Raw genomic sequence first — 27,219 nt, 5'->3', positions numbered from 1 at the left:
CAGGGTCGTGCTGCTACAATGCTTAGCACGTCTCGATCCTCCCCATTTGTACCTGTTTAGTCAATGTTTCACTGAAATCTTAGACTTTTAGATTTGTGTGGCTGATAGTCAATTTTTATTTGCTAAATTAGTGAAATTTTTGTCTTTTCTTTACTCACCTTCTTTGTACTTGTTTAGCGAATTCTGCAAGGGACATTTCAAAACTCCAAATTCGAGATTTCTTTGACTACGGACTTGTGGACATCAAATCAGACATTCGGTTGAGGGATCGAAAGAAGGTGTATCTAGAGGGGGGAGGGGGAATAAACTACTTGTTAAGATAAAAATCCTAGCCTTACTAAATTTGATGGAGGGCATAATTTCAGCAATACTAACAAGTCTAGTACATCCTAGACATGCTAGTCAACATATATGGCAGCGAAAAAATAAAGACTTTGCACATGTAAATGAGTAGAGTTTATGAGATCAGACACAGAGAGGTTGACATATCGATTTTTGGCATGGTTCCGATAAGTGGCGCTAGCGTACGTCCATGTTAGTGGAGACTTCAACCCACGCAGGGTAACGGCTGCGAGAGTCCACGGAAGGCTCCACCCACGAAGGGTCCATGAAAAAGCGGCCTTGTCTATTCCACCACGGCTTTCGTCCACGGACGACTGCCTTACTCACGTTAGATTTTTACGAAGTAGGCGATCTCCTTGCCCTTATAAACATCTTGGTTCAACTCCACAACACGAATTAGGAGGCTCTCAAGCGACACCTAAGAGCATCTCTAGCAGATACTGCAAAAACGCGAAAACTGCAAAGTTCCGGCGAGTTTGCGGGCGGGGCCCAGTTTGCTCCGCGGAGTCGGCAAACGTTTTCCGTGAATCCGCAAATGTACGCGCACGCGCGCGCGGGGGGGGGGGGGGGGGGGGTAGGCATAAAAGTCGTTTGGGCTCCCATTTGCGGGGCCAAACCCTCATCTCCGCCGCCGGATTCGTCGCCGCCGTTCCCCTCCCTTCCCTAGCTCCAGACGCCCGATTCGCTCGCCAGGGACGCCCTTCCTCCGCATCTACAGCAGGAGCTGCGCAGGTGCATCGCAGCCGACGCCGCGCGGAAGCGGTCGTCGCATAAGTGGACGGGGAGGGGGCTCCCGGTGCCGGCGTCGCTGCTGCAGAGGGAGACCGAGGAGTTCAACATCCGCCACGGTCTCGTGCCGGCCCCCACGCCTCCCGATTCACCACCGCCAGAGTTCGAGGAGGGGAACTTCTCCGGCACCTGGACCCTCTCCACCACGGTGTCGTCGTCGTACACTCTGGCCCGCGAGGTCGTCGTCGTCGTGTAGTTTGAATGTTTAAATTTGTAGTTTTGTTTGCCGTGTCTGTTCTGCGCAACACGTTTTTGAAACTGCAACCCAGTTTACACTGGACTGCAAACTGTGTTTGCAGTTTCAGAAACTGCAACCCAGTTTACACTGGACTGCAAACTGTGTTTGCAGTTTCAGAAACTGCAGGATCTGCTAGAGATGATGTAACCAATCTAGGAGGCACCCCCAAAAGGTAATAGATGTGGTAGAACAATGAACTCATTGCTCTTGTGCTTCTAAAGATAGTCTTCTCAACACAAAATCACTCTCTCATAACATAGTCATGGGTAGGAGAGATTGATTTGGTGGAAAGCAGTTTGGGAAGGCTAGAAATCAAGTTTTAAATGATTGAATTGGAATATCTTGATGTCAACACATTAGTAGGTGACTCTCTCTCAGAAAATGAATCTGGATATGAAGTGCGTGTTGTGAATGTTTGTCTCACAAATAAGAGATGGATGAAGAAATGGCAAACTTGATGACACCGAAGTAGAAAACTGACAAGCAGGATCTTCATTGGGTGCTAGTGTTGTTGTGTGGCTGTAAGTGTAACTGATGTGAGGATATCAATGTGGGATTTTCATGTGAAGTTAAAGTGTATTTTTACCATTCAATGGACCTGTGGAGCAATGACGTATAGTACTATCGGTGTGTATTACTAGCCAGCTAGCTGCGTAAACAAGAACTTGTCGCAGAAACAGAACATGGCAACACTGAATACTGTGGCTGACATGTTTCATACACGCGGCTGCCGCAGCACCGTACTGGTTTGTGGTACATCAAAAAAGGCCTCGTTCGGTTGACGGATTTAGAAAGGGTTTGACATGGATTGAGGTGGATATAGGGTCTGTTTGGTTCATAACTAACTTTGCCACAACTAACCTTAGGCAAAGTGTGGCTTCCACAAAAAGTATGGCTAACAAAATGGACACCACAAGTGTGACAAGATTTGGCAAAAAACTGAGTGTATGACAATGAACCAAACACATGTCTAAGGTATTGTGGCATGACTAAGATTAGGCGTGGCAACCTTAGGCTGGCAACCAAACAGCCTCATAATCTTTTTTGAGAATGGTTTTACCCACGTCTTACATATCAACAAGCTGGATATACCATAGTAAAATTCAGGATTTTGATCCGAGGAAAGCTCCAGTAATGCTCAGGTTCGTCCACATGGCCTCTTTGTATGATTTCCTCGGCAAAATCGACAAAATTGACCTCTAAACGAAACAAATTCACAAACTGGATTACGTTCAAAATAAATTCACTCAGCTGACCCTTTTGTGTGACGTCCGACAGTCGGGCGTCACACTACACTATGTAACTCCTAGCATATGAGCGTTACACTTCTGGCCAACGTGGCACCCGGGGCCACACTCCTGGTTGTGTGGCGCCTAAGAGTAAGGAGCCACACTACATTGTGTGGCGCGTGACTGTAAGGAGTCACACTATTTTATATTAAAACTGATGTAACTTTTAATTCGTACATCCGATGAAAACGTGCCTTATATGAATATTGTGTAATTTTTCGTGTTCTACGCAATGGTGACATTTTCAGCTATATTAGGATAATTTTTTAATGAAAAATATGTTATAAAAATACATCATAATATAACTAACCATATTTTTAAGACTTAAATTTGACATGATGATAGCCATTGACCTATAACTCTTATGTATTTGAATCCTACATGAGTTTTGCACTACATAATGTGTACGTTCAGTCATGCCTATGCTTTCCATGTTAGTCATCTTTAACATGTTCATGTCTTGCATCTAAGTGACTACCATGATATAAATAAAGTTTCATTACAGAAAGCTACATTTTATGAGATCCATGATAAATCTAGTGAAGGAAGATCCAGTATGTCTTGAGCAAGAAGAATCACGAAGCCCATCAATCCATCACATGCAGCATGTCTGTTCTTGTTTGTCCCCTTACATATTGCAATATATAGGATAACATGTACCTTGCAAAATTCAAAAAAGGCTTCTCCGAGTAAAAACCAAGATTTTACTCGGAGAAGCCTTTTTTGAATTTTGGTTTTAACTCGGAGAAGATAACACGTACCTTGGTTTTTACACGTACCTTGGTTGAAGAAAAACCAAGGTATTGCCCCGAAATTCTATGGGAACCAATGAGTCTGCGATACCGCTATTTTGCGGAAAATTCTATGGTCTGCATACTTATGTGACAGAATTAAGAGATGCTTCTGTATGACAGTGTTCATAATTACATACCAAGTGTCATATTGTCTGGACAAGTTGCAATGAGGCTTTAAGATGTAGTACTAAAATAGTTTCATCGCGGTTACAATGGTCTTGCACAAGTTGGACCAAACTAGTTAGGCTAATTATCAAATTATTAGGATATGTACTGTAAAAACTCCAGAAAATTTGATAGGCTCATGTATAAATTTCTCTTCACCACTCTGTCACATACAGAGTCTGACTCAAACATTGTGTACATACGTCCGATGTAATATACTTTTTTTCAAACCGGGCTTCCCCCCTTTCCATTATAAAGCATAATGGAAATACACCGTTTTTTCCTTCGAGCCAGAACAAGAACAAGGGAAAGAGGGAGAAGCGATTTCGGGGCAATACCAGTAAACCCACCGTCTGCGCCTGTCATCAGGAACACAAGACTATGGGGTGAAAACCTAGTACGTGTAAAAACCAAGGTACGTGTAAAAACCAAGGTACGTGTTATCTTCTCCGAGTTAAAACCAAAATTCAAAAAAGGCTTCTCCGAGTAAAACCTTGGTTTTTACTCGGAGAAACCTTTTTTGAGTTTTGCAAGTTACGTGTTATCCTATATATTGCAATATGCAAGGGGACAAACAAGAACACAAGACATGCTGCATGTGATGGATTGATGGGCTCCTTGATTCTTCTTGCTCAAGACATACTGGGTCTTCTTTCACTAGATTTACCATGGATCTCATAAAATGTAGCTTTCTGTAATGAAACTTTATTTATATCATGTTAGTCACTTAGATGCAAGACATGAACATGTTAAAGATGACTAACATGGAAAGCATAGGCATGACTGAACGTACACATTATGTAGTGCAAAACTCATGTAGGATTCAAATACATAAGAGTTATAGGTCAATGGCTATCATCATGTCAAATTTAAGTCTTAAAAATATGGTTAGTTATATTATGATGTATTTTTATAACATATTTTTCATTAAAAAATTATCCTACTATAGCTGAAAATGTCACCATTGCGTAGAACACGAAAAATTACACAATATTCATATAAGGCACGTTTTCGTCGGATGTACGGATTAAAAGTTACATCAGTTTTAATATAAAATAGTGTGACTCCTTACAGTCAGGCGCCACACAATGTAGTGTGGCTCCTTACTCTTAGGCGCCACACAATGAGGAGTGTGGCCCCGGGTGCCACGTTAGCCAGAAGTGTAACGCCCATATGCTAGGCGTTACATGGTGTAGTGTGACGCCCGACTGTTGAACGCCACACAAAAAGGTCAGCTGAGTGAATTTATTTTGAATGTAGTTCAATTTGTGAATTTGTTTTGTTTAGAGATCAATTTTGTCGATTTTGCCGATTTCCTCACATACGTGCAACGACCACGATAACACTTAAAAGCTGGGGAATTTCTCGACATGATAACAGGACAATACATCTTTATTGCCATCGTTTTAGTGTACTACAAAGCTCTTGCCATTATGGATGTTGCTTGATCTGGCCAACTAAATATTGTCTAGCACGCTGAGAACTGAAATTGGGAGTGAAATCGACTATACCAGTTAACTGCAGATATTATCAACTGAAGGTTTTCTTCCCTTAAAAAACGAGTGAGAAATACAATGGACACACAGCACAGAAGCATAACAACTACTCCCTCTGTTTATAAATATAAACCTTTTTAGAGGTTTCACTAATGAACTACATACGGATGTAATATATAAACATACTTTAGAGTATAAATTCATTCATTTTGCTTCGTATGTAGTCCTTAATGAAATCTCTAAAAAGACTTATATTTAAGAACGGAGGGAGTAGTTATGACAAACTAGCATACAAACATGGACAAGTTTTATACTCCCTCCGTTCCTAAATATAAGTCTTTGTACAGATTTCACTAGTAGACTACATACGGATGTATATAGACATACTTTAGAGTATAGATTCAATCATTTTGCTCCGTATATAGACCCTTAGTGAAATCGCTTAAAAAACTTATATTTAGGAACGGAGGGAGTACTTGTTTGGCAGAGTTTGCTACACATAACCACATTCGGATAACAACCATAGAATTCAGAAACACCCTCAACGAAGTAGTAAGCTGACACAGAAGCAACATGTCTAGGCCTCGAGAGAAACAGGTCATGTTTGGTGAGAGAAAGTTAGTGAACCGGTGGTACATCAAAAGACTACAGTGGTAGCAAAAAACATCACGAGACAGATACTAACACTTGTGATTCGACATAGTACAAAGAATGTACCAAGTCCTCGCACAAAATCACACGTCTAACAAATATGCATATTCAAAAACTCAGGCATAGGAGGCTATCACATAAGAATAGTTATAGTTATAAGAACAATCAGGCAGGGGAAGTGGATGACCTTGGTTAAGACTTATTGAACTGGACCATCAACACTCACTTTTTCTGTTATATTGACATGCAAACACAATATGTAACATCTAATCTATAATTCACCAGAGATCGAGCAGAAAACATTTGGAACTCCAGATATTAAAACTCGGTTGAACTGAACACCATGCTGATGGCTTACATGATTTTGCTATTTTATTAACTGCCAAAGATCATGTGGTCTATCCTTCCACAACTGCTGGTGGCTTACATGATTTTGCTATTTTAACTGCCAAATATCATGTGGTCTGTCCTTCCACAACTGCTGGTGGCTTACACGATTTTGCTATTTTAACTGCCAAAGATCATGTGGTCTATCCTTCCACAACTGCTGGTGGCTTGCACGATTTTGCTATTTTAACTGTCAAAGATCATGTGGTCTATCCTTCCACAACTGCTGGTGGCTTGCACGATTTTGCTATTTTAACTGCCAAAGATCATGTGGTCTATCCTTCCACAACTGCTGGTGGCTGACACAAACATAGCTTACAAAAACGTACTATTTATCTGCCAAGATCATGTAGTCTATCGTTCCACAACTGAAAGTAACCTGAAGGTAGTAGTTAATGATGTGAGCTGTGAGGTGACATTGTTATAACTAACCACTACTCAAATTCAACTTCAGATATAACAGGACTGCTGTAAATGTCTCATCTAGCTACAGATCATAATTCTGTAAACCTTTTGTATTCATATATTTTGTTGTTTGAAATTTAGGTATGACTTCAATGTTCAAACTATGAGGCATATTAAGGGTCTCTAAGCATATTTGTACCATGTGTATGTCATGCATAAATGAGCAAGCTGCTGCCAACCATGTCAGGAAGCCTCTCATTAGATGAGTTATGTCTTGTAGGAAGTGCTACTTAAGAACAGCAAAGAGATCCTATTATGATCAGATGGACAGATGTAAAGTAAACCATCTACAGACTCGTTCACCTATATTAAACTCTAATGAACCATTCAAAAGTAACATTAGTTTCTAATGAGCCTAAAATTCTCACACCAGATGTCCCTGCTTATAGAGTTAAATAAATATAAGCTACTAGCATACTGCCCCATGTGTTGAACTACAAAATAGTTGACATTTTATTGGATAAGCTGTATACAACAATCAATGGACTTGCAACACTACAAAAAAACTCAAGCAAGATCGCAACACTTACTTGCATAACTGCACGGCCATGGGAGCAGAACATGTACTTACAAAAGACTTTCTCATTCAAAACATGAGTGAGATGGTCACTTGCTGGTTTGATTGAGCTGGGTGTAGACACATGTTGCGGTTTGAGGCTCCCCAATGGCATTATTTTTTTACTGTTTCGTCTATAAAACTTTTTCAGACCGGAGGGTTCTAGATGGATGTCAAAGATTGGAAGGTGTGGAGAGTGAACTCTTCCAAACCAGGAGGGGTCTGGTGGGTTTTAGATGGATGGCCGAGTTGGGATGGAGTGAGGAGTGAACTCACCGTCACTAACCACCACCACCAGCTCCAGTTTAGAAGGTACTAGTAGAGATAGAGATACTCAGAGCTCATGGATAAGATTTGACAGCTTTCATATTATTCTAATACTGCACAATTTCACAGTAATGTTATCCCTACAGGACAACTATTAAGGAAATACTGAATACTAAAATTTTATTGCCAGTAACATACATATGCTGCACAAGGATAGCACCAGGAGAATGCTAGAAATCTCTGTATATAACAGACGTGGTACAAACATATGGTTCCATTCATATGGTTTGACCCATCAAAGGCAAAAGCAGTTTGTCACAATGGGTTTGGTTTCAGTGATAGGCTGAGTATTCTTCTATTATAAAGGTAATGATACTACTACAGAATAATTCCCTTGAAAAAAAGTGGTCATCACTGATATGTAGTACTACTGAATATAAACAATAAAGCGTTGTTTCTTTACGAAAAACAAACTGCACAACATTGGTTATATGAAATTCGGACAAATGGATGACTCTTGGAATGAAATCAAATAATCAAGGAGGCACAACTAAAATTATGGTATCCATGAATAACTCATTAAATGAAATCACATACATCGAACACAAGATACAAGGATCAACAATTAGGAATCTGTGTTATACCATTCCAAACTTGCTCCAATATGACAACAAAAAATGTACCTACTGTTGTAAAACATGCGGCTCTTATCCTTTAAGTTGGTCTATGTTGATTTCAGACAAACATAACATCAGCTTTGATATGGCTAAGTACGCAAGTAAGCAAGGATTGCATCCATTATCAGCACTCAGCAGCAGATTAATTCAGGTAGCAAAACATCAGCTTAGCTGGTGATAAACCGTCTGCCGCAGAATAACAAGTTGTAACCTTATGTAAGAATTAAGCATTGAATGTTGAAATGCAACGAGACAGCTACAGAAACACAAAAAGGATTGCACCTTGCAAACACCCATCAAGCCGGAGACGGCTCCTCCGTTCCCTTGCTTTCCCCTCCTCCACTTCCACCTCCACTAACGTTGGGCGGATCGCTGCTCACGGCATCAGAAACGAGTGAAATTGGGCGGTGCTCGATGACCTCGTCGATGAGCCCCCAGGCGTGCGCCTCCACAGGGTCCATAAACATGTCCCTCTCCATACACTGCTCGATGCGGTCGATGGCCTGGCCCGTGTGCTTGGCGTAGATCTTGTTGAGGCGGTCGCGCACCTTGAGGATCTCCTTGGCCTGGATAGCAATGTCGGAGGCCTGCCCCGAGGCACCGCCCGACGGCTGGTGGATCATAACCCGGGCGTTCGGCAGCGCGCGCCGCTCGCCGGGCGCGCCCGCGGCGAGCAGCAGCGAGCCCATGGAGGCGGCCTGGCCGATGCAGAGCGTGGTGACCGGGGAGCGGATGTACTGCATGGTGTCGTAGATCGCGAGGCCCGCGGTGACGACCCCGCCGGGGGAGTTGATGTAGAGGTGGATCGGCTTGGCGGGGTTCTCCGACTCGAGGAAGAGCAGCTGCGCGACGACGAGCGAGGCCGTGTCGTCGGCGATGGGCCCGTGGATGCAGACGATGCGCTCCTTGAGGAGGCGCGAGAAGATGTCGTAGGCGCGCTCCCCGCGGGAGGTGTGCTCGATCACCATGGGGACCAGCCCGTACTCGCGGCGCGGGGCGTGGCCCGCCGCCGGGGAGGGCGAGAAGAAGGCCCGCGGGGCGGCGGCGGACGCGAGGCGGCGCAGCATGGTGGCGGCGCTAGGGTTTGGGGCCGGGTTTAGGGGATTGGGTCTGGGCTTGGGTCCCGGCGCGGCGAGGTGAGACCGAGACGGCAGGGTGGGGAGAGGGGGGTTGGGGTTAGAGTCAGACGAGTGGGGCCGTGGGGGAGCATGGTGGGGTCGGGAGGGGGTGGCTTCGTGGGGACGCCATTGGTGGGGGTGGCTTGTAGGTGAGAGTGCTGCGAGGATGGAGGAGCAACAGGTAGTAGTGGTTGCGATATGTGTGGGGGAAGGGTGAGGTTGTTCCATCTTATCTGTTATCTGTGCAACTTGGGCCGGGCTGAGCTCTTAGCAGGCTACTAGTACAAATGTCCGGTCGTTGCAATGTCGATTTTTTTTTGCATTATGTGCCTTTACACGCCGCTTCTATTCAGTTTTGGTAAACTTATAAAATAAGATTACACTGAACTATTGCTTTTTGGGCCATATAATTTAAACGTGCATAAGACATCCTAAACGTTTGTTTGGACCTACTTCAGCTCCGCACTTTCATCTGATGAAAGAGTTTGGGTGCATTTAATACATGCTAGATGAACATGATTTTTATTTGTTTTGAAAGATGTTATTTTTTGTAAATTTGAAATGTTTTTTGTATTTTCTAAAATGATTTTTTTTTTCGAGATGAACATTATCTGGTTGGAAAATTGCATGGTGCTTTTGTGTTCTTATATTTAGTTTGCAGATCCATCAATTATTAGAAAAATGAAATTATGTGTGATGCTACGCGCGAGTAAAAGCAGCAGACTGCTGGCGTAATTGTCCTGACATTGGAGAGTCGAGATCTAGGTCAAAATTACATTGTTATATTTTTCTACATCAAGTATACCGGCTGCTACCACACGCCAACATAGAGCAGCAGTGCATCACTTCAGTTAGAGAGGCGAGATGTGCAGTACAACACATCAGCTAGATAGGTGAGTTAAAACGTCATAAGTACCGAATTAACATATTATTTTACACAATTGATGCCAGCAATAGGTCTAGCACCAGAATAGGTGGATCTATAATCACTCTTGTAAAATATGTGTTCACTTTTATCAAATATATAAACTCATTATGCAATGTTGATAGTAAAAACCAATATAAACCAATGATAAATTCAAACGCACATTTAGGGCCATCCTCATCCACAGCTTATTGTTAAAGAGTACATATGCATTCCCTCTGTCCCATAATACAAGAACGTTTTTCAAATAAAAAAACATTCTTAAATTATGAGATGGAGGAGCTGATTTTATGAAAGCTAAATACTCATGTCATTTACAGCCAACGATATCTAACTGGCTCTATTGGTTTACATCCAATGAATTATGAGGCGCGTTTTCCTTGGCTTCATATCTGAAACCACCATCACAGGCTGCCATCCAACAAAGAAGCTCCTTTTTCATAATAGCACATGTCCTGTTGAGAATAAATGGAAGTTAGCACGAAGTAAATAAACCTTGAAAAAATAATAAAGTTTCCAGAGTAGATTACATAATCAATTTACACAAAAATCTGGAGATTTTACATAGTAGTTTTAATTTTGGTTTTCTTGATACAACCGAGGAATTCTAGTACACCAACAAGTATGTTGTCTTCAAATTCGTTGTCGTTGAATGTTAGCAGTTGTCCTAGATTTATTTTTCGGAGTTCGCATTCATCCTGTACATCCATATTTTTGCACACAAATAAGATTTACATCACATTTTTAAAATATAATATGCTGGTATTGTATGGCAAGACGCACTATGGCAGGTAACATTCTTTTCTTAGATAATAATCAGCGTCAATTCCTTTGGATATATAGAACCATATAATAGATTGAAAAGATCAGCATTTTTTTGTTCACATATATTGCTGCCAGATATTCTAGATGGAACATTAGAAGTTTACCATGCCGCCATAATGGTTACTACTTGCTTGCATCAATTCAAGCTGCTACTTGCTGATAGTTTGATATAGGAAACAAGATGGCAAACTTTACAAATCGAAGAGGTGTTTGCTTGAGCCTATGGCAATAGACCAATTGTGTTAAATACTTTCTCAAATTAATTTAAATTTCTCGTCAAATTAATTGTGTTAAATACTTTCTCTAATTATAGGATGCATAAGCTACTGGGTGGGCCCATAGTGGAGTGATCTGGATGTTTCTTCCAACATTATTTTGTCGGCAAGAGCAAATCACGGCTTTAATTACTTGCTAGCAGCTAGCTGCACAAACTAAAGATTCAGGCATACGGATCGAAGAGGGACTTGTTTACCCAGTCGGCAAGAGCAGATCAAGGTTTCAAGTAATTGCTAGCATTAAGTTAAGTTGGTGCCTGCTGCAGCTAGTTGCACCAACACACAAAGATTCAGACAAATACAGATAGTACCAGTGCTTGCTTCAGCCTATGTCAACACACAGTTTTTTTCAAATCAAAGTGTTGCTTACTTGCTTGCATCAATCCAAACTTCTACTTGCTACAGCTACTTTCACAAACAAAATAAGATAGCAAAATAATATAAAGTTTACATCCTATAATCACATCTGAACTCTGGTTCTAAATCAAAGGTAGCTACTATAGGACGTGATCCACGCTTTCAACATCAGAGTGTTACGTACCACTACCACAACCAGTAGTCAAATAAGACCAAAGACCTATCTGAAGCAATGGACACTACGTTACAGAAAACTAAAGACCGTAATTTCAATCCTTCTTGTTGACATACCTCAAGGGGAGAACCAGTCGCCGCAGTTGCAGCGAACTGTGCAACACCGTCGGACGACGGATTCTCTTCCAGTATTGGGCGATGTTTCGACAAAGTGGGTGTGCACATATAAATATATATTTACAAGGGGTAGGGGTGGATATAATATATTTATTTGATAATATTATCAATCCCATTTTTTTGTTCATTTACCAACTGAAGTGTAGCATCTATGAACATGAATCAAACAGGGAGCAAACATGAACTTGTTCATAAACTTATTTGTTCACGGATTTACATCAAACATGGAATCAAGCAGTGCCCAGCTTATAGACATTGGATGCGCAGTTTAAACAGAAAAATGTTTACGTAACATTAGTACACGCCTAGATTACACAGACTGATTTTGATTTATTAAAAATGGCAAATCTCCAAGCAATATCCAACAAGATTGGACTGCTATGAATACAGGTTAGTACAAGTTGGTGTTACATAGTTTGGTTCCTTATTATCTCCTTACATCATTAATTACACCAACTCTATGATACTCGGATTAAAAAAAGTAAGGAGTAACAACTCAAGTACAAAATCAAAAAGATTGAACCTGATATTCAATGATAGGCAGTGGACATCATGAACATTTAGTCCTTCGTTGCATCACAATATCCAGCATCAAGAGTGGCGTATCATTTTCACCTTGACTAATTACCGGGATACTAAGAGAATCAAATCTGACCCTAAAATCTGTCTCTGTAGCCAATAAAGAGAAGCAGAGTCACTTATCTCGCCCGCGTCTGCTGAAAACCAGTACTTTGGGCGAAGCGACCTTCATCCTCCATCCCGCGAGCGCCTCTGCGGCCGCATGCGGCTCCGCCCTCTCCGTCTCCACGCGCACGCGTAGCCTCCCCGAGCTGGCTCCGCCGCTCCGTCCGCCCCCGCGCTCCACTCCGCCCGCGGCCGGTGCTTGCGACTTCGTGCTGCCGCCCCCGAGCCCTGGTGAGGCGGCCTCCAACCTCCATCCCCGAGCGCCTCTACGGCCATGCGCGGCTCCACCTGCTGCGTCTTCAGGCGCCCGCGTTGCCTTCCCGCGACGGATCCGTCGCCCCGGCCGCCCCCACGCGCCACTCCGCCCGCCCCCGTGCGACACTCCGTCCGCGGTCGGTGCTAGCGCGCCCCGCGCCGTCACGGTCGTCCGCGCCGCCACGCGTCGGCCCGGCCGTTCGCGTCGCCCCGACTGGCCCTCTCCGCCTCCGCGTGCTCGCGTCCCCGCACTCTACTCGCCCCTCGGCCTCATCTCGCCGACGACAAGGCCCCTCCGAGGCTCCTCGAGCTCCCCCGCCTCCAAGCTCCATTGCCTTCTCGCCCGTCAGTGATGGACAAGAATGGATAAGCCATGGTGCCCGATGGTGACTGCGAGGGGGTTTACGTAAAAACAAACGTTTTTTAACTTACAAAAGGATGCGGATTGAATACTCGGAAATAGAAGGACTTTTTTGTAAAACTGCCACGACGTAAGACACAAGCCATCGTTGCTTTATTATTAGGGAGAGAGGAGAGATTATGGGCACTTACCACGACCATATTTTGTTGGAAATATGCCTTAGAGGCAATAATAAATTGGTTATTATTATATTTCTTTGTTCGTGATAATCGTTTATTATCCATGCTATAATTGTATTGATTGGAAACTCAACTACATGTGTGGATACATAGACAAAACACTGTCCCTAGTAAGCCTCTAGTTGACTAGCTCGTTGATCAAAGATGGTCAAGGTTTCCTGGCCATAGGCAAGTGTTGTCACTTGATAACGAGATCACATCATTAGGAGAATCATGTGATGGACAAGACCCAAACTATGAACGTAGCATATTGATCGTGTCGTTTTATTGCTATTGTTTTCTGCGTGTCAAGTATTTGTTCCTATGACCATGAGATCATATAACTCACTGGCACCGGAGGAATACCTTGTGTGCATCAAACGTCGCAACGTAACTGGGTGACTATGAAGGTGCTCTACAGGTATCTCCGAAGGTGTCCGTTGGGTTAGTATGGATCAAGACTGGGATTTGTCACTCCGTGTGACGGAGAGGTATCTCGGGGCTCACTCGGTAATACAACATCACACACAATCCTTGCAAGCAATGTGACTAAGTGTAAGTCACGGGATCTTGTATTACGGAACGAGTAAAGAGACTTGCTGGTAACGAGAATGAAATAGGTATGCGGATACAGACGATCAAATCTCGGGCAAGTAACATACCGAAGGACAAAGGGAATGACATACGGGATTATATGAATCCTTGACACTGAGATTCAACCGATATGATCTTCGGAGAATATGTAGGATCCAATATGGGCATCCAGGTCCCGCTATTGGATATTGACCGAGGAGTGTCTTGGGTCATGTCTACATAGTTCTCGAATCCGCAGGGTCTGCACATTTAAGGTTCGGTGACGTTTCAGTATAGTTGAGTTATAGGTGTTGGTAACCGAAAATTGTTCGGAGTCCTAGATGAGATCCAGGACGTCACGAGGAGCTCCAGAATGGTCCGTAGGTAAAGATTGATATATAGGAAGTCTTGTTTTGGTCACCGGAAAAGTTTCGGGCTCATCGGTAGTGTACCGGGAGTGCCGGGAGGGGTGCCGGGGACCATCAGGAGGGGTGTCACGCCCCAAGGGCTCTCATGGGCTATGGGAAGAGATAAACCAGCCCCTAGTGGGCTGGAATAAGTTCCCACTAAGGCCCATAAGGTTTGAGAAGGAAAAAAACACAAGGTGAAAAGAGTTTCCAAGTGGGAAGGTGGAATCCTACTCCAAGTAGGATTGTAATAGGACTCCTCCACCTCCAATTTCGGCCAAACCTTGAGGGTTTCAGGCTGCCTCCTCCCCTCCCTCCCTCCTATATATACTAGATGTATTAAGGGTTTTTGAGACACAACTTTGCCACGTGCTGCTCGACCCTATACCACGCAGTTTTTCCTCTAGATCGTATTTCTGCGGAGCTTAGGCGAAGCCCTACCGGAGTAGATCATCACCACCACCATCGGCGCGCCGTCACGCTGCCGGAGAACTCTTCTACCTCTCCGCCCTTCTTGCTGGAGCAAGAAGGTGGAGATCGTCATCGAGCTGTACGTGTGTTGAACGCGGAGGTGCGTCCGTTCAACACTAGATCAGAACGGATCAAGAGAAGGATCACAAGACGGTTCGTGCAACGGATCGCGAGACGGTTCGTGGGACGGATCGCGGGACGGATCGTGGGACGGATCGCGGGACGGTTCATGGGGCGGTTCGAGGGACGTGAAGACGTTCCACTACATCAACCGCGTTTCTTAACGCTTCCTGCTGTGCGATCTACAAGGGTATGTATATCCAAATCTCCTCTCGTAGATGGACATCACCATGATAGGTCTTCGTGCGCGTATGATTTTTTTTGTTTCCCATGCGACGTTCCCCAACAGTGGCATCATGAGCTAGGTTCATGCGTAGATGTTATATCGAGTAGAACACAAAGGGTTTTGTGGACGGTGATATTTGATTTGCTGCCCTCCTTAGTCTTTTCTCGATTCAGCGGTATTGTTGGATTGAAGCGGCCTGGACCGACATTATTCGTACGCTTACGAAAGACTGGTTTCATTGATTGACATGCAACCTCGTTGCATAAAGATGACTGGCGGGTGTTGGTTTCTTCAACTTTAGTTGAATTGGTTTTGACCGAGGTGGTCCTTGGAGAGGTTAAATAGCAATTTGCACATCTCCGTTGTGGTTTTTGCGTAAGTAAGATGCGATCTACTAGATACCCATAGCAGCCACGTAAAACATGCAACAACAATTAGAGGACGTTTAAGTTGTTTTTGCAGGGTATGCTTGTGATATGATATGGCCAATGACGTGATGTGATATATTGGATGTATGAGATGATCATGTTGTAATAGTTAATATCGACTTGCACGTCGATGGTACAACAACCGGCAGGAGCCATAGGGTTGTCTTTAACTAACGTTTGTGTTTGCAGATGCGTTTACTATATTGCTAGGACGTAGCTTTAGTAGTAATAGCATAAGTAGCACGACAACCCCGATGGCGACACGTTGATGGAGATCATGATGATGAAGATCATGGTGTGGCGCCGGTGACAAGAAGATCGTGCTGGTGCTTTGGTGATGGAGATCAAGAAGCACATGATGATGGCCATATCATGTCACTTATGAATTGCATGTGATGTTAATCCTTTTATGCACCTTATTTTGCTTAGAACGACGGTAGCATTATGAGGTGATCTCTCACTAAAATTTCAAGACGAAATTGTGTTCTCCCCGACTGTGCACCGTTGCGACAGTTCGTCGTTTCGAGACACCACGTGATGATCGGGTGTGATAGACTCAACGTTCACATACAGCGGGTGCTAAACAGTTGCACACGCGGAACACTCGGGTTAAGCTTGACGAGCCTAGGATGTGCAGACATGGCCTCGGAACACATGAGACCGAAAGGTCGAGCATGAATCATATAGTTGATATGATTAGCATAGAGATGCTTACCACTCAAACTATTCTTGACTCACGTGATGATCGGACTTCAGATAGTGGATTTGGATCATGTACCACTCAAATGACTAGAGAGATGTACTTTTTGAGTGGGAGTTCTTAAGTAATATGATTAATTGAACTAATTATCATGAACATAGTCTAATGGTCTTTGCGAATTACGATGTAGCTTGCGCTATAGCTCTACTGTTTTTATATGTTCCTAGAGAAAATTTAGTTGAAAGTTGATAGTAGCAACTTTGCGGACTGAGTCCGTAAAACTGAGGATTGTCCTCATTGCTACGCAGAAGGCTTATGTCCTTAATGCACCACTCGGTGTGTTGCACCTTGGGCGTCGTCTGTGGATGTTGTGAACATCTGACATACACGTCTTTGATGACTACATGATAGTTCAGTGCGCAATACTTAATGGCTTAGAAGCAAGGCACCGAAGACGTTTTGAAAATGTCGCAGAACATAGGAGATGTTCAAAGAGATGAAATTCAGATTTCATGCTCGTGCCCTTGTTGAGAGGTATAAGACCTCCGTCAAGATTCGTTGCCTACAAAGTAAAGGAGAAAATCTCAAATCGTTGAGTATGTTCTCAGATTGTCTGAGTACAACAATCGCTTGAATCAAGTGGGAGTTAATCTTCCAGATGAGATAGTGATGGTTCTCCAAAGTCACTGCCACTAAGCTGCTAGAGCTTCGTGATGAACTATAAACAAATCAAGGATATATATGATGATCCTTGAGTGATTCTCAATGTTTGACACTACAAAAGTAGAAATCAAGAAGGAGCATCAATTGTTGATGATTAGTAAAACCACTAGTTTCAAGAAGGGTAAGGGCTAGAAGGGATACTTCATGAAACGGCAAACCAGTTGCTGCTCTAATGAAGAAACCCAAAATTGAACCCAAACCCGAGACTAAGTGCTTCTGTTATGAGGGGAACGGTCACTGAGGCAGAGCTACCCTAGATACTTGGTAGATAAGAAGGCTGGCAAAGTCGACAGAAGTATATTTGATATACATGATATTGATGTGTACTTTACTAGTACTCCTACTAGCACGAGGGTATTGGATACCGGTTCGGTTGCTAAGAGATTAGTAACTCGAAATGAAAGCTATGGTATAAACGGAGATTAGCTAAAGGCAAGGTGACGATACGTGTTGGAAGTGTTTCCAAGGTTGATGTGATCAAACATCGCACGCTCCCTCTATCATCGGGATTGGTGGTAAAACCTAAATAATTGTTATTTGGTGTTTGCGTTGAGCATGAACATGATTGGATCGTGTTTATTGCAATACGATTATTCATTTAAAGAGAATAAAATTTGTTCTATTTGCTTGAATAATTACCCTCAATGGTTTATTGAATCTCGATCGTAGTGTTACACATGTTCATAATATTGGTGCCAAAAGATACAAAGTAATAATGATAGTACCACTTAGTTGTGGCACTACTATTTGAGTCATGTTGGTATAAAATGCATGAAGAAGCTCCATGCTGATGGATCTTTGTACTCACTCATTTTTGAAATGTTTTGATACATACAAACCACTTGATTTTGAATCACTTGAGACATGCAAGTCATGCCACATGAAACAAGAGAGTAACTTATTGGGAGTAATACATTTTTGATGTGTGCAGTCCAATGAGTGCTGAGGCACGCAGTGGATATCGTTATGTTCTTACTTCGCTGACGATTTGAGTAGATACAGGAGTATTTACTTGATGAATCACAAGTCTGAAATATTGAAAAGTTCAACGCTGTTTCAGAGTGAAGATCATCGTGACAAGAGGATAAACTGTCTACGATATGATCATAGAGATGAATATTTGAGTTACGAATTTTTGGTACATAGTTAAGACAATGTGGAAATTGTTTCACAAATTCATGCCACCTGGAACACCATAGTGTGATGGTGTGTCCGAACGTCATAGCTACGCCCTATTTTGATATGGTGCATACTATGATGTCTCTTATCGAATTACCACTATCGTTTATGGGTTATGCATTAGAGACAACCAGATTCACTTTAAATAGGGCACCGCATATTTCCGTTGAGATGACACAGTATAGACCATGGTTTCGAGAAACCTAAGTTGTCATTTCTTGAAAGTTTGGGGCTGCGATGCTTATGTGAAAATGTTTCAGTCTGATAAGCTCGAACCCAAAGCGGATAAATGCATCTTCATAGGATATCCAAAACAGTTGGATACATCTCCTATCTCAGATCTGGAAGCAAAGTGTTTGTTTCTATAAACGTATCATTTCCCGAGGAAAGGTATCTCTCAAAAGAATTGAGTCGGAGAGTGGTGGAACTTGATGAGGTTATTGAACCGTCACTTCAACCAGTGTGTAGCAGGGCACAAGAAGTTGTTCCTGTGGCGCCTACACCAATTGAAGTAGAAGACTGATGATGGTGATCATTGAGCTTCGGATCAAGTTACTACAAACCTCGTAGGTCGACAAGGTCGCGTACTGCTGCAGAGTGGTACTGTAACCCTGTCTTAGAGGTCATGTTGTTGAAACAACAATGAACCTACGAGCTATGGAGAAGCGATGGTGGGCTCGGATTCTGACAAATGGCTGGAGGCCATGAAATCCGAGAGAGGATCCATGTATGAAAACAAAATGTAGACTTTGGGAGAACTACTTGATGGTCGTAGGACTATTAAGTAAAGATGGATCTTTAAAAGGAAGACAAACGATAATGGTGACTATTCACTATTAATAAGAGCTCGACTTGTCGCAAAGATGTTTTCGACAAGATCAAAGAGTTGACTATGATGAGACTTTCTCACTCATAGCGATGCTAATAGTCTGTTGGAATTATGTTAGTAGTTGCTGCATTATTTATGAAATATTGCACATAGGATGTCAAAACATTGTTTCCTCGACGGTTTCCTTGAGGAAAGATTGTATGTGAAACAACCAGAAGGTTTTGTCGATCCTAAAGATACTAACAAGTGTGCAAGCTCCAGCAATCCTTTTATGGACTGGTGCAAGCATCTTGGGGTTAGAATATATGCTTTGATGAGATGATCAAAGCTTTTGGGTTTGTACAAGGCTTATGAGAAACTTGTATTTCCAAAGAAGTGAGTGGGAGCACTATAGAATTTCTGATAAGTATATGTGGTTGACATATTGTTGATCAGAAGTAATGTAGAATTTCTGCGAAGCATAAAAGGTTGTTTGAAAGGAGTTTTTCAAAGGAAGACCTGGATAGAGCTATTTGAACATTGAGCATCAAGATCTATAGAGATAGATCAAAACGCTTAATAGAACTTTCAAATGAAATGCATGCCTTGACAAGTTTTTGAAGGAGTTCAAGATAGATCAGCAAAGAAAGAGTTCTTGGCTGTGTTGTAAGGTGTGAATTTGAGTAAGACTCAGAAGCCCGACCGCGGCAGAAGAAAGAGAAAGGACGAAGGTCGTCCCCTATGCCTTAGCCATAGACTCTAGAGTATGCCATGCTGTGTACCGCACCTGATGTGTGCCTTGCTACAAGTCTGTTAAGAGGTACAAAGAGTGATCCAAGATTGAATCACTGAACAGCGGTCAAAGTTATCCTTAGTAGTCAATGGACTAAGGAATTTTTCTCGATTATGGAGGTGGTTGAAGAGTTCGTCGTAAAGGGTTATGTCGATGCAAGCTTTGACACTAATCCCAATGACTATGAGTAGTAAAACAGATTCGTATAGTAGAGTAGATATTTGGAGTATTTTCGAATAACACGTAGTAGCAGCATCTATAAGATGACATAAAGATTTGTAAAGAACACACGGATCTGAAAGTTTCAGAACCGTTGACTAAAACCTCCCTCACGAGCAAGACGTGATCAGACCCCAGAACTATATGGGTGTTGGATTCGTTGAAATCACATGGTGATGTGAACTAGATTATTGACTCTAGTGCAAGTGGGAGACTGTTGGAAATATGCCCTAGAGGCACTAATAAATTGGTTATTATTATATTTCTTTGTTCGTGATAATCGTTTAGTATCCATGCTATAATTTTATTGATTGGAAACTCAAATACATGTGTGGATACATAGACAAAACACTATCCCTAGTAAGCCTCTAGTTGACTAGCTCGTTGATCAAAGATGGTCAAGGTTTCCTCGCCATAGGCAAGTGTTGTCACTTGATAACGAGATCACATCATTAGGAGAATCATGTGATGGACAAGACCCGAACTATGAACGTAGCATATTGATCGTGTCGTTTTATTGCTATTGTTTTCTGTGTGTCAAGTATTTGTTCCTATGACCATGAGATCATATAACTCACTGGCACCGGAGGAATACCTTGTGTGCATCAAACGTCGCAACGTAACAGGGTGACTATAAATGTGCTCTACAGGTATCTCCGAAGGTGTCCGTTGGATTAGTATGGATCAAGACTGGGATTTGTCACTCCGTGTGATGGAGAGGTATCTCGGGGCCCACTCGGTAATACAACATCACACACAAGCCTTGCAAGCAATGTGACTAAGTGTAAGTCACGGGATCTTGTATTATGGAACGAGTAAAGAGACCTGCCGGTAACGAGATTGAAATAGGTATGCGGATACCGACGATCAAATCTCACGGCAAGTAACATACCGAAGGACAAAGGGAATGACATACGGGATTATATGAATCCTTGACACTGAGGTTCAACCGATAAGATCTTCGGAGAATATGTAGGATCCAATATGGGCATTCAGGTCCCGCTATTGGATATTGACCGAGGAGTGTCTCGGGTCATGTCTACATAGTTCTCGAACCTGTAGGGTCTGCACACTTAAGGTTCGGTGACGTTTCGGTATAGTTGAGTTATAGGTGTTGGTAACCGAAAGTTGTTCGGAGTCCCAGATGAGATCCAGGATGTCATGAGGAGCTCCGGAATGGTCCGTAGGTAAAGATTGACATATAGGAAGTCCTGTTTTGGTCACCGGAAAAGTTTTGGGCTCATCGGTAGTGTACCGGGAGTGTCAGGAGGGGTGCGGGGACCATCGGGAGGGGTGTCACGCCCCCAAGGGGTCTCATGGGCTATGGGAAGAGATAAACCAGCCCCTAGTGGGCTGGAATAAGTTCCCACTAAGGCCCATAAGGTTTGAGAAGGAAAAAACACAAGGTGGAAAGAGTTTCCAAGTGGGAAGGTGGAATCCTACTCCAAGTAGGATTGGAGTAGGACTCCTCCACCTCCAATTTCGGCCAAACCTTGAGGGTTTGAGGTTGCCTCGTCCCCTCCCTCTCTCCTATATATACTAGAGGTATTAAGGGTTTTTGATACACAACTTTGCCACGTGCTGCTCGACCCTATACCACGCAGTTTTTTCCTCTAGATCGTATTTCTGCGGAGCTTAGGCGAAGCCCTGCCGGAGTAGGTCATCACCACCACCAACGGCGCGCCGTCACGCTGCCGGAGAACTCTTCTACCTCTCCGCCCCCTTTTGCTGGATCAAGAAGGTGGAGATCGTCATCGAGCTGTACGTGTGCTGAACTTGGAGGCGCCGTCCGTTCGACACTAGATCGGAACGGATCATGAGACAGATCGCAAGACGGTTCGTGCAACGGATCGCGAGACGGTTCGTGGGACGGATCGCGGGACGGATCGTGTGACGGTTCGTGGGACGGTTCGTGGGGCGGTTCGAGGGTCGTGAAGACGTTCCACTACATCAACCGTGTTTCTTAACGCTTCCTGTTGTGCGATCTACAAGGGTACGTAGATCAAAATCTCCTCTCGTAGATGGACATCACCATGATAGGTCTTCGTGCGCGTAGGAAATTTTTTGTTTCCCATGCGACGTTCCTCAACATATTTGGGACGCCGAGTTCGCTTAGCCACTGATTTTGGAACCTTCTAGGAGGTTTTTTGAACCATGTTTTTGTTATTACCGGTTTTTGTCTTTTTTCTTTCTTATGTTCCTATTTCTTTTTTCCTTTTTTCCTTTTTCTTTTTCTTTTTTTGTTTTTTGTTTCTTTTTTTCCTTTCTTCCAAAGTTAATTTATCTTTTTTTAAATAAGATCATGTTCGAAAACTGTTCTTAAAATTCGAATTTATTTTTTGATTTTCAAAAAAATGTTCTAAAATTTAAATAGTTGACGTTTTCAAAAACATACATAAATTCAAAAAATGTTAGGATTTTTAAATAATGTTTGGTGTTTTTGAATTTTTTTTGGTATTTTCAGATAATATTTGACATTTAAAAAAAAGTTCGGTACTTTGAAATATCAAAATTTTATTCAATTTCTAAACTAATTTCATTTTCTAATTTGTTCTTAAATTTTGAAAAATATTCTTGCTTTTATAAAATGTTCCAAATTTAAAAAAATTTGTTTTCCAAACATTGTTCATAAATTCAAAAAATGACCTGTATTTAAAAAAATGTTCTTGTTTTTCATATATTTTTTGGTTTTAGAAAAATGTTCTCACAATTACACAAATTTTCATATTTTCAAAAAATGTTCGAAAATTGGAGTTCTAGAAATTGTTCCCTTTATCACAAAAGTGTTCACATTCACAAAATTGTTCTCGCATTAACAAGAACTTTTTTGAAAATCTCAAACATTTTTTGAAGTTATGAATAGTTTTTCAGAATGCAAACATTTTTTTTCACTTTGGGAACATTTTTTTAAAACACAAACACTTTTTGCAACTTGGTGAGGATTGTTTGTAAACGCCGAACATATTTTCAAATTTTCAAACAATTTCAATTTCTGAACAATTTTGTAGAATGAGAACAATTTTCAAACAATTTTGATTTCTAAACTTTTTGAACTGATGAAAAAGGAAACAGAAAAAGAAAAAAATTAAATAGAAAAGGTAAAAATAAAAAGAAAAGAAAAGAGACAAAAATGAAATAAGAAGAAAAAGAAACACTTTTATTTTTATATATCTTGTCATGTTCATTCCTAAAAGTTTCAACAATTCTAGCAGCTTCTTCGCAGAAATATATAACATGTCCATCAATATTATCAATCAAGAAATATTTAACCATTGCAACTGAAGGTTCTACTTTTATTTCTACGAAGGGTTTAGGTGTTTTAGTATAACTCTTATGAACCACAGTTTTAGCCTTAGAATGTCCCTTAATTCTAACATGAAACTTTTCAATATAAGTAGTAGGCACAACAGGATTAGCAAAATAAGCTTATGGTTCAGTTTTAGCAATAATAGGTTCCTTACAAGTATCTTAAGTGGGTTCATGATATTTAAATCATCAGTCTTTAGGAAGAATCAAGTCCATATTTTGTAGTAAGCTCATTGAAAACATATGTTTCTACAAAAGACTTAACACAATCATATTCAAGATTTATACCTAACTCTTTACCTTTGTCGACCTCCCAATCTTCAGAGTTGCATTTTTTTAATAAGATCCAATTTTAATTTAGTTAGCTTACTTGATAAAGAACTAGCAGAAGATGAATCAAGCATTTCTTTATCATGAAGAGAAAGCCTAGCCTAAAAATTATGAACAATAATATCTCTCGAGTGCTCATAATTGGGGCCTTTGAGCATTAAGTCCTTAAGGCTCCCCAAGCTTGAGTGATCCTTTCTCCTTTGCGCAGCCAAAATTTACAAATAAAATTCTGATCACAATGAACAATGTGCATAAGTTAAATTTTCTGACGGAATTCCAGCTTCGTTCGGTTCCAATCCCATGAATGACAATCATAAAATAGCTTATACCATGCCAATGATTTTTCTCCAAAGACAAAGGGAGAAACTTCTTTCAAACTTCATCCCTCGATAACACCGCACGCTTAAATAATCCACATAGTTCATCCATCAAAATTAAGTGCATATTAGGGTTTATTGTTCCATCTACTTCATAAGGATTAGCATTCAATATTTTGTCCGAAAACCAAAGGGATTTCATAACAAGTAATTTCAATAGGTGGAGGCTTATCTCTTACCACTTGTGCTCGAGGTGAAGATACCCCGAACAGGTCTCTCAAAGGATTGTTCTCCATAGTAGCAAGTATAAGTAAAATTCAGCACATATAGTAAATGTTTCTGTACCAAATTCCACTTACCAAGAGCGCTATGCTCCCCAGTGTTAGAGCATATTTCTCCATATGTGGTTTTGGTAATTGATGACAATTCCTATGGACTAATGGTTGCCTTAAGTTATATTTATAGGATTTATCCATAGGCACTTCTTGAAGTCCATCTGTTGGGTTCAAGGAGTTTATATGATGACCAAGGAGGTATTCAAGGTATTATCCAAAGAATGTTCATAGAGACTCAAGGTTGATCAAGATCTCAGACAAAGAGTAAATCAAGATGATCAACACACAAAGCGTACAAGATGTACCGAGAGGGATCAAGTGATCCCATGGTATGGTAAGCATTGTCCATTACGTGTTTGTGTACTAACCCATGGTCTTCGTGAGAGTTCTATGTGGGGTTAGGTGTGTTTCCATGGGCTTGCGTCTAGAGGAAGATCTCACACAACCCATGGAGGATGATGTCAAGTGGTGGAGGATGGTGGCAATAGACTTGTGAAGATATGTTGAAGAGCGGCTCACCCATAGTGTGTATGGGGGAGCAATCAACTAGTCTTCATCAAGCCAACGCAGTCAAGAAAGGTGGTCCATCTTGAGGAAGCCAAGATTATCGTCATCTAGCTCAAGAGTACTAGGTGCAAGGTATAGGTTTGCCCTTGATAGGTTTTTTGTTTTAGGATAGATTGCCGTACTATCAAGGGGGGCTCTCAAGTGAGTAGCTTGATCGTATCGTTCGTTGAGATCTCAAACCATTTGCATCCTTGCATCATACTTCTTGGTTCTTGTTTGGTATTTTTCTTTGTGAGTTTTAGAGCTTATGGTCATCTTCATGACACGCTCGAGTTCATCGAAAACGGAGTCCATATGCATCTTCTATGATGTTTTCGATGTTGGGAGTTTTTACCGGTCTTATTCGAAGAAGGGTTCTCACCATTTTCTTATGAGTCTCTTCTCACTTGCTTCTTATTGATATTTCTATCAAGATTGTGTTAGCCCATGCCGTTAGCTTTCCAACAAACTTGGTTTCGTTGAATTCGGAGTCCGTATGCGAAATTACAACAGTTTCAGTATCCAGCGGTAGTACTGCTCCTGGTGCGAGCGGTAGTACTGCTCTTGTAGCGGTAGTACTGCCCCCGAAGAGGTAGTACCACCCCCGGAGCGGTAGTAATTTTTTACTACCGCTCCCTAGTGGTAGTACCGCTCCAGGAGCGGTAGTACCGTTCCGTCAGACTATTTTTCGTGGCCTCAACATGGTTGGTGAACCTACCGAGCGGTAGTACCGCTCCCATGAGCGGTAGTACCACTCTGTGCGGGCTGTGAGGCTTAACGGTTGGATTTCCCCCCACCTATAAAAGGGGGTCTTCTTCCCCATTGAACCTTATCTCTTAAGCTCGTGTTCTTCCCTCATTGTTGACCTTCTTCAAGCTTGCTAACTCTCAATCCCTCCAATGATTCTTGCTAGTTCTTGAGGGAAAAGAGAGAGGAGATCTAGATCCACATTTCCACCAATCACTTTCTCCTCTAAGTGAGGGGAACCCCTTGGGTCTAGATCTTGGAGTTCTTCGTGTTCTTCTTTGTTGTTCCTCTCATTTTCCTCACTAGCATTAGTTGCTTTGGTGGGATTTGGGAGAGAAGGACTTGGGCACTCCATGTGCCCTTGCCATTGCATTAGTTGCATCGTTTGAGTTCTCCACGGTGATACGTGGAAGTGAAGTTTGAGAAGCTTATTACCTTTGGTACTTAGTACCCTAGATATTGTTCTTCGTGGATGCTTTGGCGTCCTAGAAGCTTGGTGGTGTCTCGGAGCTCAATCATTGTGGTGTAAAGCTCTGGGCAAGCGTCGGGGTCTCCAATTAGGTTGTGGAGATTGCCCCGAGCAATTTGTACGGGTAGCGGTGACCGCCCCCAAGGTTTGCCATTTGTACGGATTCGGTGACCGCCCTCAAGGGTCCCTTAGTGGAATCACGACATCTTGCATTGTGCAGAGAGTGAGGAGATTATGGTGGCCTTAGTGGCATCTTAGGGAGCATTGTGCCTCCACACCGCTTCAACGGAGATTAGCATCCGCAAGGGTGTGAACTTCGGGATACATCATCGTCTTCGCGTGCCTCGGTTATCTCTTACCCGAACCCTTTACTTATGCACTTTACTTTGTGATAGCCATATTGTTTATTGTCATATATCTTGCTATCACTTAGTTGTTTATCTTGCTTAGCATAAGTTGTTGGTGCACATAGGTGAGCCTAGTTGTTGTAGGTTTTGTGCTTGACAAATTAAACGTTAGTTTTTTTACGCATTTGTTCAAGCCTAAACCGTAATTATTTTAAAGCGCCTATTCACCCCCCCCTCTAGGTGACATCCATGTCCTTTCACCCAGCAACGGTGACGGAAAAAAGTTTTGATGACCCATAAGTATAAGTTATCAATCGTAGTCCTTTCGATAAGTAAGAGTGTCGAACTCAATGAGGAGCAGAAGGAATCGATAAGTGGTTTTCGCAAGGTATTATGTCCAAGTGTTGTAAGATAATTTGATAGCAAAATAATTGGTAGCAAGTAACAAGTAACAAAAGTAACAAAGTGCAACACGTGGACCATTCCTTAATATTGCTAAGGGAAAGTCGGTGGAACTTCTTATAGTGATTGAAATGCTCTTGAGGACACACAGGGATATCATCTATTTACTTTCACCATGATCCATCGACTTACATTCCTTGCTTTGATAAGTTGTTATGTGGGTTGACCAGATCTAAGGTGTTGTTCTTACTTGAACAAGCACCCACTTATGATTATATCCTGAATGCA

The 27,219-nt window shown here is 42.1% G+C and overlaps 1 protein-coding gene across 1 annotated transcript; it reads right to left on the bottom strand.

Moving 5' to 3' along the window:
• Window positions 1-7,990: 7,990 nt before the first annotated feature.
• On the bottom strand, window positions 7,991-9,255 carry LOC123427290 (ATP-dependent Clp protease proteolytic subunit). Its single transcript, XM_045111295.1, has 2 exons — window positions 8,399-9,255; window positions 7,991-8,302 (listed from the first exon to the last, which is right to left on the bottom strand). Exon 1 carries the CDS (start codon window positions 9,181-9,183, stop codon window positions 8,413-8,415), a length of 771 nt encoding a protein of 256 aa, XP_044967230.1. The 5' UTR covers window positions 9,184-9,255; the 3' UTR covers window positions 7,991-8,302; window positions 8,399-8,412.
• Between the last annotated feature and the right edge of the window lie 17,964 nt (window positions 9,256-27,219).

The sequence above is a fragment of the Hordeum vulgare genome, chromosome 2H, assembly GCF_904849725.1.
Source record: "Hordeum vulgare subsp. vulgare chromosome 2H, MorexV3_pseudomolecules_assembly, whole genome shotgun sequence".
In the NCBI taxonomy this organism is placed as follows: Eukaryota; Viridiplantae; Streptophyta; class Magnoliopsida; order Poales; family Poaceae; genus Hordeum; species Hordeum vulgare.
The sequence above is the reverse complement of the archived record's forward strand: the minus strand, read 5'-3'. Positions and strand labels throughout refer to the sequence as shown.